General features: G+C 43.1%; 1 protein-coding gene across 3 annotated transcripts; it reads right to left on the bottom strand.

Annotated features, from left to right (window-relative positions):
- Positions 1-3,616: 3,616 nt before the first annotated feature.
- Positions 3,617-15,921, bottom strand: LOC139416858 (myosin light polypeptide 6-like). Of its 3 annotated transcripts, none has more exons than XM_071165994.1 (6): positions 15,739-15,921; positions 12,057-12,084; positions 10,308-10,451; positions 7,946-8,119; positions 6,386-6,463; positions 3,617-4,358 (listed from the first exon to the last, which is right to left on the bottom strand). In XM_071165994.1, the coding sequence occupies exons 1-6, from the start codon at positions 15,919-15,921 to the stop codon at positions 4,330-4,332; spliced, it is 636 nt and encodes a 211-aa protein (XP_071022095.1). In that variant the 3' UTR covers positions 3,617-4,329. The 3 variants fall into 3 exon arrangements, with proteins under 3 accessions (XP_071022095.1, XP_071022096.1, XP_071022098.1); XM_071165995.1 differs by lacking the exon at positions 12,057-12,084 and adding an exon at positions 11,770-11,797; XM_071165997.1 differs by lacking the exon at positions 15,739-15,921 and adding an exon at positions 12,520-12,593.
- Between the last annotated feature and the right edge of the window lie 847 nt (positions 15,922-16,768).

Below are 16,768 nucleotides of genomic sequence, written 5' to 3'. Positions count from 1 at the left end.
GAAGGAGGACACCATCACACCATGAGGCTGAGGGAGGACACCATCACACCATGAGGCTGAAGGAGGACACCATCACACCATGAGGCTGAGGGAGGACACCATCACACCATGAGGCTGAGGGAGGACACCATCACACCATGAGGCTGAGGGAGGACACCATCACACCATGAGGCTGAGGGAGGACACCATCACACCATGAGGCTGAGGGAGGACACCATCACACCATGAGGCTGAAGGACACTATCACACCATGAGGCTGAAGGAGGACACCATCACACCATGAGGCTGAGGGAGGACACCATCACACCATGAGGCTGAAGGAGGACACCATCACACCATGAGGCTGAGGGAGGACACCATCACACCATGAGGCTGAAGGACACTATCACACCATGAGGCTGAAGGAGGACACCATCACACCATGAGGCTGAGGGAGGACACCATCACACCATGAGGCTGAAGGAGGACACCATCACACCATGAGGCTGAGGGAGGACACCATCACACCATGAGGCTGAGGGAGGACACCATCACACCATGAGGCTGAGGGAGGACACCATCACACCATGAGGCTGAAGGACACTATCACACCATGAGGCTGAAGGAGGACACCATCACACCATGAGGCTGAGGGAGGACACCATCACACCATGAGGCTGAAGGAGGACACCATCACACCATGAGGCTGAGGGAGGACACCATCACACCATGAGGCTGAGGGAGGACACCATCACACCATGAGGCTGAGGGAGGACACCATCACACCATGAGGCTGAAGGACACTATCACACCATGAGGCTGAAGGAGGACACCATCACACCATGAGGCTGAGGGAGGACACCATCACACCATGAGGCTGAAGGAGGACACCATCACACCATGAGGCTGAGGGAGGACACCATCACACCATGAGGCTGAGGAAGGACACTATCACACCATGAGACTGAGGAAGGACACTAATCACACCATGAGGCTGAGGAAGGACACTATCACACCATGATGCTGAGGAAGGACACCATCACACCATGAGGCTGAGGGAGGACACCATCACACCATGAGGCTGAGGAAGGACACTATCACACCATGAGGCTGAGGGAGGATGGAAGGGGCAGAGGGGAATACAACACCCACACAAACACACAGTACATACGCTGAAAGGGCAACAAAGTGAAAGGACGTGGACTGAGTGTGTGTGTTTCTATAGATGTGTGTGTGGAGAGTTGAGTGTTTTTGAGCCCATCATGACCAAGTGCATTTCTTAACCCCTCCTGTGTGTTGGCATGTCAGAGTGTGTGCAAGAAAGGATATCAGAACATGTACATTATAGGTGCAGTAACACTTTAACTCTGGTACATATCACAAGTCTCTTCTACTTACATTGTGAACTGTACCTACAGTACAACCACAATCATCATTCCTACCCATTCAACATTCTGAGAGTGACAAACTTGTTATTGTGTGATGCAATATCATGTTAGCCCACTGAGCTAAAGCCTGTGGAATTAGTTTTTGGAACTAAGACAAGTTTTTTTTCACTTTAATTTTTTGTACATCATTGGGAAGACATTCTCTAGCTAAAGGATCGAATGCTCTGCCTTCTACTGTTTTAACAGGATAAATAACATACATTGAGTGTACAAAACATTAGAAACACCTTCCTAATAAAATAAAAAAATATGAGAGCAGGTGTTCCTAATGTTTTGTAAACTCAGTGTCTATACAGTATGTGTGCACACACCCGCCACCGAGAGAACCTTCCTTGTTCAATTCATTTGGAGTGACTAGCCATTTGGCTCTTAGCCTTCGCTAATTGTGTCAAATTGAGAATATGATTTGTGCCCCAAATGGCCCTATATAGTGCACTAGTTTTGGCTCTGGTCAAAAGTAGTGCACTATATAGAGAACAGGGTGTCATTTGGGATTCAGATGTGGCCTGTGAGTGTGGACCTAGAGGCTGAGGGTTCAAACCTAACCCATACCGGTTGGCCACTGCTTCAAACCGACTGTTCTTCCATGGATTTCCAATATGTCCAGTTAAGACACTGCCTTACAAGGTAAGAATATATTGATCTTGAGTTGTAGATCATACACCTAGCTCTAAAAAATTAAAAAATAAAAGATATGTACATTTCAAAATGTGGCAATATCTTTCCTGACTACTAAATAGCCATAAAGTGTAACCTAATGGTGGTTACTAGTCACTTGTTGACATTGTTGGATGGAGATCCTTGAGAAACATGGTTCATCAAAACAAACAGCATGCCACTACATTATCTCAGAAGTGATCAAGTGATCTTTATTTCGGTTTGAATAACAAGTGAATGTCTAAAACGTGATTAGTTAGAGTTGAAATGTACACCATTATAAGCAGTTTATTGAACTGGAATTGTATCAAGTCAGCCCCATGCATCATTTTGTCACTTTAAACCAATATCTAAGCCTCATAATGAAGGGGAATGACCATTTACATTAATTATATGTATGGAGAATTTACAAACTTTAATTGTTAGTGTCTAAATGTTGTAATTTAATTGAAATCTTGAATTTGTAGCTTCACAATGTCAAAAAATCTGAATGTGTGCTTATCCAAGATCACGTGTGTGTGACTGTGTGCCCAGCCTCCTTGGTCTATTCAGTAGTCCTGACAGATAGATTCCAGTGTAAAGTTAATTGGTGGAGGAGGGTATGAGGCAGGTTGCACTGAGGCCATTAGAGATTCCCCTGTCGAATGCAGAGGATAACACACACACACACACACACACATACAGCAGGATTCAAATAATCAATACACTTCACTTCCAACCAACACACAAACATGCACGTAAACACACACTCAGTAATTAGAGGACAACCTATTCACCACATGGGTATGATACCTTACATTACTCCGATAGCTCTGGTGGTACCTAATGAGAGTAAGAAGCAACTGGTTGTGAGGGGAATTAGGAAAAGGTCAGGAAGCGTGGAGTGGAATCTGTCTCGGCACACTGCCCAACATAACATACAGGATTCTACTGGGCAGTTACATGTTCCAGTCTAGAACACTGTCATACAGGATCACACACAGGCTGCCAATTACGGACTGTACAAGTTGAATATAAGAATCCGTGCCAAGAAAGGTTGAAGAGGTTCTAAAATACATGATGAAATCTCTTAAAGAATGTTATATAATTATTCTAACACTGGTCATAAGACAACTGTGTAACTATAGAAAAGTGTTCCATGAAGAGAACACCAGTCCCACTGAGTTAGAGCATGCCTTCATCTACAATGAAGTCATTAAGCCACTATTCAAGCAGTCGCAGACTTAGAATTGGTCAATAAAAGGAGTTGTTTTGGTATGGTTACTGCCCATCATTAATTAAAACACAGTACGAGTTGCCATGGTCTGCCAAGTATGAAGTCTTTTTGCCAAACTAGACATCACTGCCCTCTTGTGTCCACCTAATATAATGCAGATTTCTGAACACAAAACACTAGTTCAGTGACAATTTCTTTTAAAACAGATATTTGTGGAAGTAAAATGATTTGACCACAAATATCCATAGCTGATTAAGGTCACCCAGTCAAATCGTGTTCTCTTAGAAGTTTAAAGTTTGTTAGAAAAAAAAACTACTTTCAGTTTTCAAAAAAATATTTTATTTGAATGCTGCAACAATAAAGGGAGAATAAAACAAAAATCCACTGAACATTGCATTTGTACATCAGCATGATTGTATGGCTTCATATACATATTGGCTAACAAACTGCATAGCAATAGGAAGGGAGACATTCCCAGCCAAACAAGACTTCGCTAGCCTGGTCTCAGATCACTTTGTGCTGTCTTGCCAACTACATTGCTGTCAATGTCATGCCAATGACAGAGTTGGCAAGACAGCACATACAGGTCTGGGACCCAGGCCAACAATAATAGGTAATTGGTCACCCACCACCACAACGCGGTCCCTTCCCACTGACTCAGCTAAGCCATGTATTGTATCACAATAATCATTGTCCAAGTGTAGGTATTAAGTAGCCTGGTCCCAAGACAAACAGATCTGGAACCAGATTGAATTGTTTGTATCTGGGAATGTTAATGCAGGTCACGCCAGCAGCACACAAGCGTCTAGTTACATGCAAGTTGGTCTTATTCTTAATAGAAAGAGCCAGGCCATTAACATAGCTTGGGTCATCATGGTCTGAACGTGGGACTGTAAAGGACATGAAGACATAATACAATAAAGGGAGCAGGCAGGAGGAGAGGGATGGAAGCTAGTTGAATATATAACAGAAATAAAACAGGGTGAAATAAACTAACAAAGAAAAGGAAGGAATGTTTCTTCTTAATCTTCAACCGCTCATGACCATCCGGACGAGTTCTGTGACGGAGAGAGAGAGATGAGACCGAGAGAGGGAAAGAGAGAGGGAGAGAGATGACAGCCCTCATTTTGACATCAGCACAGACAACTTCCAGGATGACCGTTTCAGACAATGTGTGGAGCGATCGAAAGAGCAGGAGAATTCAATTCTGGATGAGTCGTCAGGCAAGATACAGATCAGGGGGAGACAGATTGGGGGAGCTAAAGTACAGGGAGATCTTAGCTACAGCTTCATTGTAACTCTGTGGTTAACAGGAGTGACTGGTCTACTATGGGAAACATGGTCCAAATGAGCAAAATTATAAAACTATGTAACTACATAACGTGTAAAGTATGAAATGGGGCTTTCACATAAAAAACTCCACGGCAAACCAAGGCCTATTTTGGTCCCGCAAAGGTGGTCAAATTACATTAGCATTATCTAGCAAGCTCTGAACACCCAGAAAAACAAACACTCTTGCTCAGCATGTACAGTTGAAGTCGGAAGTTTAAATACACTTAGGTTGGAGTCATAAAACTCATTTTTCATAGAAAATGTGTGGGCAGAACTGAAAAAGCGTGTGCGAGCAAGGAGGCCTACAAACCTAACTCGGTTGCACCAGCTCTGTCAAGAGGAATGGGCCAAAATTCACCCAACTTATTGTGGGAAGCTTGTGGAAGGCTACCCGAAACGTTTGACCCAAGTTAAACAATTTAAAGACAATGATACCAAATACTAATTGAGTGCATGTAAACTTCTTACCCCACTGGGAATGTGATGAAAGAAATAAAAACATCACTCTCTACTATTATCCTGACATTTCACATTCTTAAAATAAAGTGGTGGATCCGAACTGACCTAAGACGGGACATTTTTACTAGAATGAAATGTCAGGAATTGTGAAAAACAGAGTTGAAATGTATTTGGCTGAGGTGTATGTAAACTTCTGACTTCAACTGTACAAACTATCCCTCTAAAAGAGGGAATCTCAATTGTATTTCCTTGATTCCACTCTCCTCAAAACACATTGGAAGACAAGGTCCAAGGATGCGAGGAATCAAGGACACACTTGAGACCCTCTAGTTCTGTAGACAGAGGGGCTGCCCATACACATGCAGAGAGATGAGCATGCCTCAGCATGTTCAGAGTCTCAGTCCACCATGAGTCAAAACCTCCAGTTCAGACCACACAACATCGCTCTCACCAGGATTTCCCTTTGCAAGAGCTTTTATATTTGGCAAAAAAACTTGAACAGCTTGATACTACCAAAAGGGACCCTAGATCAGGAGACAAATTCTTACTTTGATTAATAGACAATGTGTGGTACAGTAATGCAAGGACGATCTGTGACTAACAATTTACACCCAGAGTTGATGTTGGGTTACTGTCTTCTAAGAGCTAGTGCGTTCTATGTTCTAGCGCGTAGTTTAGAAGACTAAGCAGGACAGCCTAGGTAGAGCACTGTTATACCCTCTGCAGCCTGACCCATACCGGCTCTCAGCCCGACATGTGACGAATAAAGGCTGTGGAGAAAGTCAAACAGCATGTTACAAACTCTTTGTATTCACATTGTGGTCCGATCACCCAACAAGACGTTGTGTTGTATTATAGTACTAGCACCACCTCAGTCCAAGTTTTCAGCTGACCGTTTCATCAGTACACAATACCAATATTTGACTACTCAACCGTTAATGCAGACATTTCAATAGTTGTGCATTTAAGCAGGCTCTAAAACAGCTGTGTTTGCATCGTCATTCTGGTACACACTGTAGCCCAGCAAGCTCCCCCTGACAGCTTCTATAGTACTCTACATTACCTATCCACACACAGCAAGGAAACATGCACTGTCATGCAAGGGCAGCGGTCCATAACCAGATGAGCTCCCTGGGTTGCACTTAGGTGTTACTTACTGAAGAGGTGTAGTAGTAGTGGTGGTGTAAGGGTTTAGGGTGGTGGGATCATTACATCACATGAACCTAGTCCAGTTATAGCTCATCCTGTTGTCTCCTATCTCCGTCCATCATTCTGTTTTTACTCTTTTTCTCACCTTCATAGTTGATACAGCCATTAGCGTCCTCGTGTCCAGTAAGAAGTGTCTCTACCTCTTCCTCCGTCATCTTCTCCCCTGAAAGACAGAGTTATAAAAAGCAGGGAAAATACACTACACGACCAAAAGTATGTGGACACCTGCTCGACAAACATCTCATTCCAAAATCACGTCCTTTAATTGAGTTGGTCGCCCCTTTGCAGCCTCCACTCTTCTGGGAAGGCTTTCCACTAGATGTTGGAACATTGCTGATAAGACTTGCTTCCATTCAGCCAGGTCGGGCACTGATGTTGGGCAATTAGGCCTGGCTCGCAGTCAGCGTTCTAATTCATCCCAAAGGTGTTCGATGGGGTTGAGGTCTGGGCTCCATGCTGGCCAGTCAACTAAACTGTTCCCACAAAGTTGGAAGCACATAATTGTCTAGAATGTCATTGTATGCTGTAGCGGTAAGGGGCCTTGCCCAAACCATGAAAAACAGTCCCAGACCATTATATTCCTCCTCCACCAAACTTCACAGTTGGCAACATGCATTGGGGCAGGTAGCGTTTTCCTGGCATCCACCAAACAAGAATTTGTCTGTCGGACTGCCAGATGGTGAAGATTGGTTCTCTGGAGTGATGAATCAGTTTCCACTGATCCAGATTCCAATGGCGGCGAGCTTTACACCACTCCAGCCGACGCTTGGCATTGCGCATAGTGATCTTAAGCTTCTATGCGGCTGCTTGGCCATGGAAACCCATTTCATGAAGCTCCCGACGAACAGTTATTGTGCTGACGTTGCTTCTAGAGGCAGTTTGGAACTGGGTAGTGAGTTTTGCAAACGAGGACAGAGGATTTTTACGCACCATGTGCTTCAGCAATCAGCAGTCAGGTTCTGAGAGCTTGTGTGGCCTACCACTTCGCGGCCGAGCCGTTGTTGCTCCTAGACGTTTTCGCTTCAAAATAACAGCACTTACAGTTGACCGTGGCAGTTCAAGCAGGGCAGAAATTTGAGTTGGAAAGGTGCCACATTGAATGTCAACTGAGCTCTACAGTAAAGCCATTCCACTGCCAATGGCGTTTGCATGGCTGTGTGCTCGGTGTTATACACCTGTCAGCAACAGGTATGGCTGAAATAGCCAAATCCACTAATTTGAAGGGGTGTCCACATACGTACACGTACATAGTGAATGACATTTAGCAGCCGATTTTATCCAAAGGGACTTGCAGTCATGAGTGCTTATATTTTTGACGTATGGGTGGTGCAGGGAATCAAACCCACTATCCTGGCATTGTAAGAGCCATGCTCTGACAACGGAGCTACAGAAGACAATGTGTAGTGGTGTTCAGTTTGAAAATAACCTTTTACCAGAAAATGTCTGGTTCATGTTACATATTTGTGTTGTGATAAACTGAATCGATTCATCAGAGGAGTCAACCTTGCAGTATATTTTGGCAATCATTTTTAGAATCAACTTCCAAATTAGATTATTTTGATCAGTGATTTAAATCTTGCGGATAAATACACATTGTAAAAAGATCTTTCTCTCAGACCTGAAATAGTAAAAGAATGTAACTAACCTAGTGTGGTGAGGACGTGCCGTAACTCTGCCCCCATTACAGTTCCGTTGCCCTCCTTATCGAAGACACGCAGTCCCTCAACAAAATCCTCAAAGGAGCCCTGGTCCTTATTCTTAGCGATGGCCTGCAGCATAGGAAGGAACTGCTCAAAGTCGAGCATCTTGTGGTTCATCTCTGAAAAAATGTAAATGGAGGAAAATCGATGAATTGATGATATGAATGAACACGGGTATACACCTCACAACCCTTTTAACCCATGAGTCGTCACTGGACAAAAAGGTGGTCAGTGCACCTGATAAGGCCCTTGCTTGTGAAAATTGGAAGAACCCAAATCCAAACAAGTTCTGGTAGAGACATATAGGGGTCAGTAAAGGTTGGCTGTACAAACTAACTCATGTAGACATCTTAGAAAGCACAACCTAAAAACACTTCCTGTTTCTCATTCTTGTAAAAGCTAATTATATGATTTGAGATTCTCAGGGATGCATCGGTGCAATCAGTAGGACACAGAATAAAATATACTTAACAAAAATATAAAAACACAACATGTAAAAAGTTGTTTCATGAGCTGAAATAAAAATGCCAGAAATGTTCCATATGCACAAAAAGCTTATTGTGCTCAAATTGGTTTACATCCCTGTTAGTGAGCATTTCTCCTTTGCCAAGATGATATGCCACACTTGTCAGGTGAATGGATTAAGAAGCTGATTAAACAGCATGATCATTACACCTTGTTCTGGGGACAATAAAAGACTACAGCTGTCTCAAATTTTGAGGGAGTGTGCAATTGGCCTGCTGACTGCAAGTGTAACAGATGTGAAATGGCTAGCTAGTTTGCGGGGTGCGCGCTAATAGCGTTTCAATTGGTGACGTCACTTGGCTCCGAGACCTTGAAGTAGTCGTTTCCCCTTGGGTAATGATGTTTTGTGGGTGTCAGTTGTCGATGTGTGCAGAGGGTGCCTGGTTCGAGCCCAGGTAGGTGCGAGGAGAGGGACGGAAGCTATACGGTTACATTTTTTAAATATCTTTTTTTATTTTACCTTTATTTAACTAGGCAAGTCAGTCAAGAACAAATTCTTATTTACAATGACGGCCTACCGGGGAACAGATTTTTACCTGCTCAGCTCGGGGATTCGATCCAGCAACATTTCGGTTCTGGCCCAACCACTAGGCAATCCAGCTCATAAAGTCATACATATATAGGTAGGAGCTACCGAATGTCATGTTTGGTGATTCTGGACAAGCGAATGTGAATGAGAGACATTGTGTAAATGAACAACGTTTTGACACATGCTTGTCTAAAGGAAGAACAGTACTGGCTCTGGAGCAGCATGTGTACATGCTGTGTATGGGTGGAGTCTGGAGTCGCTAGGCCAACGGGCTTGTCTGCTCTGAGAAGACAGGGGGAGGAGCAGACAGGATAGAACAGAGGAGAAAAAATGCAAGAAACTCAAGCTGCAGTGGCAGCTGTATAGGTAACTCATCCAAAGGGCTTTGACTTCTCAAACACGGCAGAAAGCTAACACAATATGATGCCCCGTCACCTTATCTAAGTAAGTGGCTGAATTAATAACAAGTTAGTTAACACGACCCTTAGGTTTACCTCAGAATTTTTCCTTTTTCAAGCAGAAAAAAGACGACGCATAAGAAATATCTTGCTGTGTTTTGCAAACAGATATAAAAATGCTTATTGCAATTTCTGTTTGGTATCAAACATTGTGCTTCAGTTGCACTTCTTCACTCGATGAGAATTTACCAAAGGGCATTCTACTTCTGTGTAGCCAGTCTACTTTTCTCCAGTAAAATGCAAGATGAACTTTAAGCAAAAACAATAAGAAATGTAGTTGTAGTTTAAGGTAAACATTAGAAATATGATGGCAATGCATAGTTTTTGCAACAAAAAAAACCTTGCTTTTTCATTGTAAGCCCATTTACATGTGGCTGCTAGCCGAATAGAACTACACTTTGTCATCCGATGACAATGAAGCTATTTTCTGCCAAATGTGTTGCAGTAATGTATCTTCTGTGAAGGAAAACTATAGTTACACGTCCCTGATCACTCTGTTGAAGCCAAAAAACACTTCACTTTCAATATAAAAGCGACCCTTGTCAATACACAATTGGACTCACCTGCTACCTGCGTCTCCCGTTGTGCTATTTACTAAAAAACGCGTGACTGTTATGGGGAACTACGGTAAGCTTCATAATGTAAAATAATGTGACGGGGGAAACGGAGAACGCAATCTGCTTTATCTCCCAACTGAAGGTATTTACTTAAAAAGTAGCTACAAATAGTTCAATGTTCTGAAAGACTTCAAATAAATTGTTAACAGTACACCTCCCAAGCCTAATTGTATCTCACCTTCAGCCTTGGGGTTACCCAGGACCTTGAGGACCTCAGAGTTGACAGGATTCTGTCCCAACGCCCTCATGACATCACCACACTGACTGTAGCTGATCTTTCCATCACCGGTTCTGTCGAAGAGGAGGAAGGCCTCCTTAAACTCTGGAGGAGGGAGAGAAAGGGACAGGTGAGTGTCTGTCTGTATGACCATCCCTTTTCCTCAATGCCTCACCTCCCTCTCAAAGCTCATTGGAGGAAGGCCAATGGAGGGTCATTGGATCATCTTCTCTAATGAGAGAGGTGAGGATTGGAGGGGAAAAGAAATGAGTGAGTGTATAAAAGATGTTAAAATGGCTGAGGGGGAAAAACAGCAAACATGTTGGAAACTGATAGAGTAGGAGAGATTGAATGGTACAAAATAAAATCTGTCCTATAGTCCAACAACTGATAATGTGCATCACTTCACATAGTTTTAGCTAAAATAACTTGTTAGCTAGCACACACACACCACACACACACACACACACCTTTGTTCACCAGGTATGTCACTTCACATTAATGTAAATGTGTCTACCCAGGATAATTGGGTCCATTATTAAGGTTAATTGAGTTCAGGGACATAGATGGGTTGGGGGGGGTGGACTGAATTTAAATGGAATTGACCACAACCCTTCAGGGTAGGTCTATGGAATATCCCTTCAGGGTAGGTCTATGGAATATCCCTTCAGGGTAGGTCTATGGAATATCCCTTCAGGGTAGGTCTATGGAATATCCCTTCAGGGTAGGTCTATGGAATATCCCTTCAGGACCCTAGGAGGCAGACAACACTGGTATGTTGTGGAACTTTTTCCTGTTCTCAGGAATGTGCCAGCCTCTTCGTTCCATTTCCCAACACCATATAAAGGTAGTGGAGGAGAGTGGGAGGGAGAGCTGTATTATGCCAACAATTATTAAACAAGCCAGGGAGGAGAGAGAAGACCAATCTACTAGTCTGTTTCTAACGCCACAAAAGGAAAGGTAACACTCCAGGGGACAAGCTAGTTTAGATAGCATGGAAACGTTTGTGGTACATGGGAATGGTACAACTGGGAATGCATGCAGTTTGATGCAAACGCACTACTAACTAGTATATGGTATGCAAAAGGAGGATTCTCTGTCTATAGATATGCACCTACACACGAGGTGCCGATTACTACCTCACATACTAGACCTGAGTTTACTAACATGGATAGAAAGTCTGTTTATAGCTATTTTATTCCCAACTATTGACAGGGGGAAAAAACAAACAGGAAATAGACATGACACAACAGCCTAAGCTCACTGAGTGTCTTGAAATATAGTAGTGACACTGTACTTGTAGGCTAACATCTATGGTGTGCCTACCGCAACTGTATCAGACCAACAACATGCCTTTCAACACTGTTAGATTAAGGTCCCAGATTTAAGGGCCAAATGTTAGGGTCCTTCACCAATGACTCACCGTGTATTTGATCCAGGTTAAACTCAATCTGGAAAGAACATTCAGTTGCATATGGAGTTTGAGAAAACACAGAGGACAGAAAGGAAATAGTGGTAACTTTGCTACAATAGAGGAATTACAGACATGGCATAAAGCAGATGAGTCAGACGAGCAAGGAAGAAACATTAAAGTGGCATCTGTCTGAGTTGAGGATTGCAGCATGCAAGAGTTGGTTTAGTTAAAGTTTTGGGAAAGTAACTAGCTACAGTAGTTAGCTAGCTAATCTAGCGAACTAGTTTGTAACTCACCCATGATTTGATCTTCTGAGAAGTCAGACTGTTCAAAGAAAGATTAAGTTAGCTATGATGTTGCTCAACCCTGTGGGCAAGGACCAGTGGTTGCTAGTTAGCCCAGCTAACTAAAGTTAGCTAACTTGACAGACAACTTTCTATCACACCCTTACCTAGTTAGGAACTAGCTACTAGTCAGCAAGAGAAAGACTAACATCTGTGGGACAGTTGGAGACAGGGGTAATTACAGTTACTGGTATATCAACGAGCTAGCGTTACTACTATACAGTAATGGCAAGTAGCTAACCTTGGCTAGCTACGATAACGCTAACTTGCTGGTTCTGCTCAATCAAACTGGCTAGATAGCAAGTAAAGTTAACAACTTGTTATCTAGTTCGACAAACAATTCCGAAATAATAATACAATTTCGAGTAGCTAGCTAGATAGCTAACTATTTAATCAGGGTTATTGAAGAACCCACCATATCTGTAGATGTTCGAGTGTGTCGGGAGGTGGAGGAATGTGACAGGTCGGAGGGGAGTGAAATATCAACTAATGCCGGGTTCAAAACCATTGGGAACTCAGGAACTCGAAGATCTCTGACTTCCGACATCAGTGCATTCAAGACAACTGGGAACTCGGAAACAAACGATCTTCGACTTTGAAAATAGTTTGAAACGGTAATTCAACTCGGAATTCCTCTTTCTAGCACTCCCACTTTCCGTCCTGAAGAGCACTGACGTATTGATTTGACCTCTTATTTATCCGAGTTCCCAGTCATGAAAGTACCATAGCACTAGCACAGCCCCAGCAGTGTTAATTTCGCGTCATAGCTCTGTGCTGCATCTGCGCTGTGCGCATAACTATGGACAGTGCAGCGTTGGAGTGGCCTGTCCATGGTAACACTGTTAGAAACTGTTATAGGCCTAGGTACACTACTATCGTGTTACATTTTGGTCTGTGACAAAAATGGTGTTGGATTCCTTAGGTCCATCGATTAGCTCATACCTAGTCAGCCAGGTATGTGGGCCACAACCTGTCTAATTCCCCCAATCAATGAGGACGTAGTGCCTTGGGGTGTATACAGTCTAGGGGTTTGTTGACCCTTTTATAAACTCTAGCAACACAGACACATGCTGCAGAGCACTAATTCCAGTGATTGACTTGGGCAGAATCTCACCGGAGCTGAGTACCTAAACCTCACATTTTCTGCTGCTTGAACTCCTGTTCCTATAATTGAATATTGTCTCAAAAGTAGTGGAGCTCCTGCACCTTAATATAAACAGCACCGGCACCCAAAATGAGCACTGGCACCTGTTTCAGTCCAAGTCAAGCACTGACTAATTCTATTGCAAAGTAAGTAGCATTGATGAGAGCGAAGCTATGCACGTTTCACAACAGAGTGACAGTGCTAATGTGGGTGACTGAATATAGCCCTACCAAGTGCCCTGCCCTAGCCTTCTTATAATCTTCTTCTCAGGATGTACAGTACCAGTCAAAAGTTTGGACACAACTACTAATTCCAGAGTTTTTCTTTATTTAAAAAATGTTCTACAGTGTAGAATAATAGTGAAGACATCAAACTATGAAACAACACATATGGAATCATGTAGTAACCCCAAAAAGTGTTGAACAAATCAAAATATATATATTTTATGTGAGATTCTTCAAAGTAGCCACCCTTTGCCTTGTTGACAGCTTTGCACACTCTTGGCATTCTCTCAACCAGCTTCATGAGGTAGTCACCTGGAATGCATTTCAATTAACAGATGTGCCTTGTTCATTTGTGGAATTTCTATCCTTCTTTATGCATTTGAGCTAATCAGTTGTGTTGTGATGTGGTAGGGATAGTATACAGAAGACAGCACTATTTGGTAAAAGACCAAGTCCAAATTACGGCAAGAACAGCTCAAATAAGAAAAGAAAAACAACAGTCAATCATTACTTTAAGACATGAAGGTCAGTCAATCCGGAACAATTAAAGAACTTTGAAAGTTTATTCAAGTGCAGTTGCAACAACCATCAAGCACTGTGATTAAACTGACTCTCATGAGGACCGCCATAGGAAAGGAAGACCCAGTGTTACCTCTGCTGCAGAGGATAAGTTAATTAGAGTTAACTGCACCTCAGATTGCAGTCCAAATAAATACTTCACAGAGTTCAAGTAGCAGACACACCTCAACATCAACTGTTCAGAGGAGACTTCATGAATCAGGACCATGGTCAAATTTTGCTGCAAAGAAACCACTACTAAAGGACACCAATAAGAAGAAGAGACTTGCTTGGGCCAAGAAACACGAGCAATGGACATTAGACCGGTGGAAATCTGTCCTTTGGTCTGATGAGTCCAAATTTGATATTTTTGGTTCCAACCACCGTGTCTTTGTGAGACGCAGAGTAGGTGAACGGATGATCTCCGCATGTATGGTTCCCGCCGTGAAGCATGGAGGAGGAGGTGTGATGGTGTGGCCGTGCTTTGCTGGTGACACTGACTGTGATTTATTTAGAATTCAAGGCACACTTAACCAGCATGGCTACGACAGCATTCTGCACGAATACACCATCCCATCTGGTTTGCGCTCAGTGGGACTATCATTTGTTTTTCATCAGGACAATGACCCAAAAAACACCTCCAGGGTGTGTAAGGGCAATCTGACCAAGAAGGTGAGTGATGGAGTGCTGCATCAGATGACCTGGCCTCCACAATCACCTGACCTCAACCCAATTGAGATGGTTTTGAATGAGTTGTACCGCAGAGTGAAGGAAAAGCAGCCAATAAGTGCTCAGCATATGTGGGAACTCCTTCAAGACTGTTGGAATAGCATTCCAGGTGCTACTATTTGAGAGAATGCCAAGAGTGTGCAAAGCTGTCATCAAGGCAAAGGGAGGCTACTTAGAAGAATCTCAAATCTAAAATACATTTAGATTTGTTGAACACTTTTTTGCATACTACATGATGATATGTGCTATATCATAGTTTTCATGTCTTCGCAAATATTCTACAATGTAGAAAAATAGTAACAAATAAAGAAAAACCCTTGAATTAGTAGGTGTGTCCAAATTCTTGACTGGTACTGTACATATGAAAATGCGGCCGGGTCAAAGTTATATCTCTCCTGGAGAGAACTGAGCGCATTCCCTCCCAGAGGAGGTCAGACAGTCACAGACAGCTTCTATTGCACTGCTCTAGTTTTCAACTCATCTTTATCCCACAATGATACTGGTAGTTTGGTTCCTATTAGTCTCTGATTAAACAATTGGAATTGGAGGATTTGTGTCATCTGTTTTGTAAGCACATCATGATATTGAGAAACATAATTTGCAATGCTTTGCAGCTTTACCATTTCCTATGACAAAACAATAGTAATGAATTAAACATTTTCAAAATGGATTGATTGTTTGCATCTCAAGGTATAGACTATCACTCTGCCTACATTTCAGTCTATTATAAGATGGAACATTGGGCTATTTTTAGTACGCCCTATTATAGCCATATTAGTCATCATTGTATTTTTAAGCCTGCATCCCACATTAGCCCTGACAATGCTGTGCACACACACACACACGCACGCACGCACGCACGCACGCACACACACACACACACACACACACACACACACACACACACACACACACACACACACACACACACACACACACACACACAGAGAGAGAGAGATCTGGGTGCTGTGGCACTCACCTCCATGGTGCTGGGGTCAAATGGAGAGTCAGAGGGTCGCAGCATCCTGGGTCTCTGCTCTGGAGCTGACCTTGGCTGGGCAGGGTTAGCTGAGGGCAGGCAGGGGAAAGGAGGCCCCAGTCTGGGCTGCTGGGCCACAGGCGATGGAGACTTCTTAATGGACGGTTCTCTTTTAGGGGCCATTGCTGGAGTCCGGAACAGTGCTCATCTATCTTCCTCTCTCTATTTTTTACTCTGGTGGTAAGTAATGTGGATGCTGAGAAGAGTGGATGCACAGAGAGAGAGAGAGAGAGAGAGAGAGAGAGAGAGAGAGAGAGAGATAGAGAGAGATCAATAGAGATAGGGAGTCAGTCGAGAGAGATAGAGAGAGAAAGAGAGCTATAGAGAGAGAGCAAGAGTGAGAGAGAGAGAGAGAGAGAGAGTGATGGAAAGAGAGGAATACGGAGAGATCCTGGTTGTATAGAAGAGAAGAACATGTGAGTGAGGCTGAAGCTGAGGCGTAGGAGTGGAGATGAGAGGGAGAGTAGAATGAGGAGGTGGGTGCAGCTAGAGAGAGAAAGCCGAGCTGTATGACTCCAAGCACATGCTTTAATATGGGTTAGAAAGACAGGCGCATGTGTGGGGGAGTCAGTGAGTATGCTTGTTTGTATAAGTGAGCTCAGTATTCAAGTATTATTATACACGTTATTATTATACACATAAGTGGCAGGTGTTTTATCACCAATACACCTGCCACTAATGATATTTTTAAGGGATTTTTTGTGCGTGTGTGTCTATTTGCGTATTAAAATAAGACTTGATACAGCCAGAAAGCTAATAACAGAATGTTCTATTTTGTAATCTTGAACAATATATGTTCTATTTCGTAGCCAGGTTTTCCCCCCTCGTGCTTCCTTCCTGTCGTTCCTGTAGGGATTCTAAAATTTGACACCGATGCCATGCGAAGAAACTGAGGTCTTTCTCTCTCTGTCTCCCTGTGTGTTTCTCTTTCTCTGTTTCTGTGTGTGTCTCTCTTGCTCTTTCTCTTGCT

The sequence above is a fragment of the Oncorhynchus clarkii genome, chromosome 9, assembly GCF_045791955.1.
Source record: "Oncorhynchus clarkii lewisi isolate Uvic-CL-2024 chromosome 9, UVic_Ocla_1.0, whole genome shotgun sequence".
Taxonomy (NCBI): domain Eukaryota; kingdom Metazoa; phylum Chordata; class Actinopteri; order Salmoniformes; family Salmonidae; genus Oncorhynchus; species Oncorhynchus clarkii.
This window is presented reverse-complemented; position numbering and strand designations above follow the sequence as displayed.

Excerpts from the sequence above, each read along its gene's own strand:
- LOC139416858 (XM_071165994.1), bottom strand. The coding sequence starts at position 15,921 with ATGGCCCCTAAAAGAGAACCGTCCATTAAGAAGTCTCCATCGCCTGTG. Across the intron at positions 12,085-15,738 it reads TTGACCCCAGCACCATGGAG|TCTGACTTCTCAGAAGATCA; the intron begins GTGAGTGCCACA and ends TTCTTTGAACAG. Across the intron at positions 8,120-10,307 it reads GGGTAACCCCAAGGCTGAAG|AGATGAACCACAAGATGCTC; the intron begins GTGAGATACAAT and ends ACATTTTTTCAG.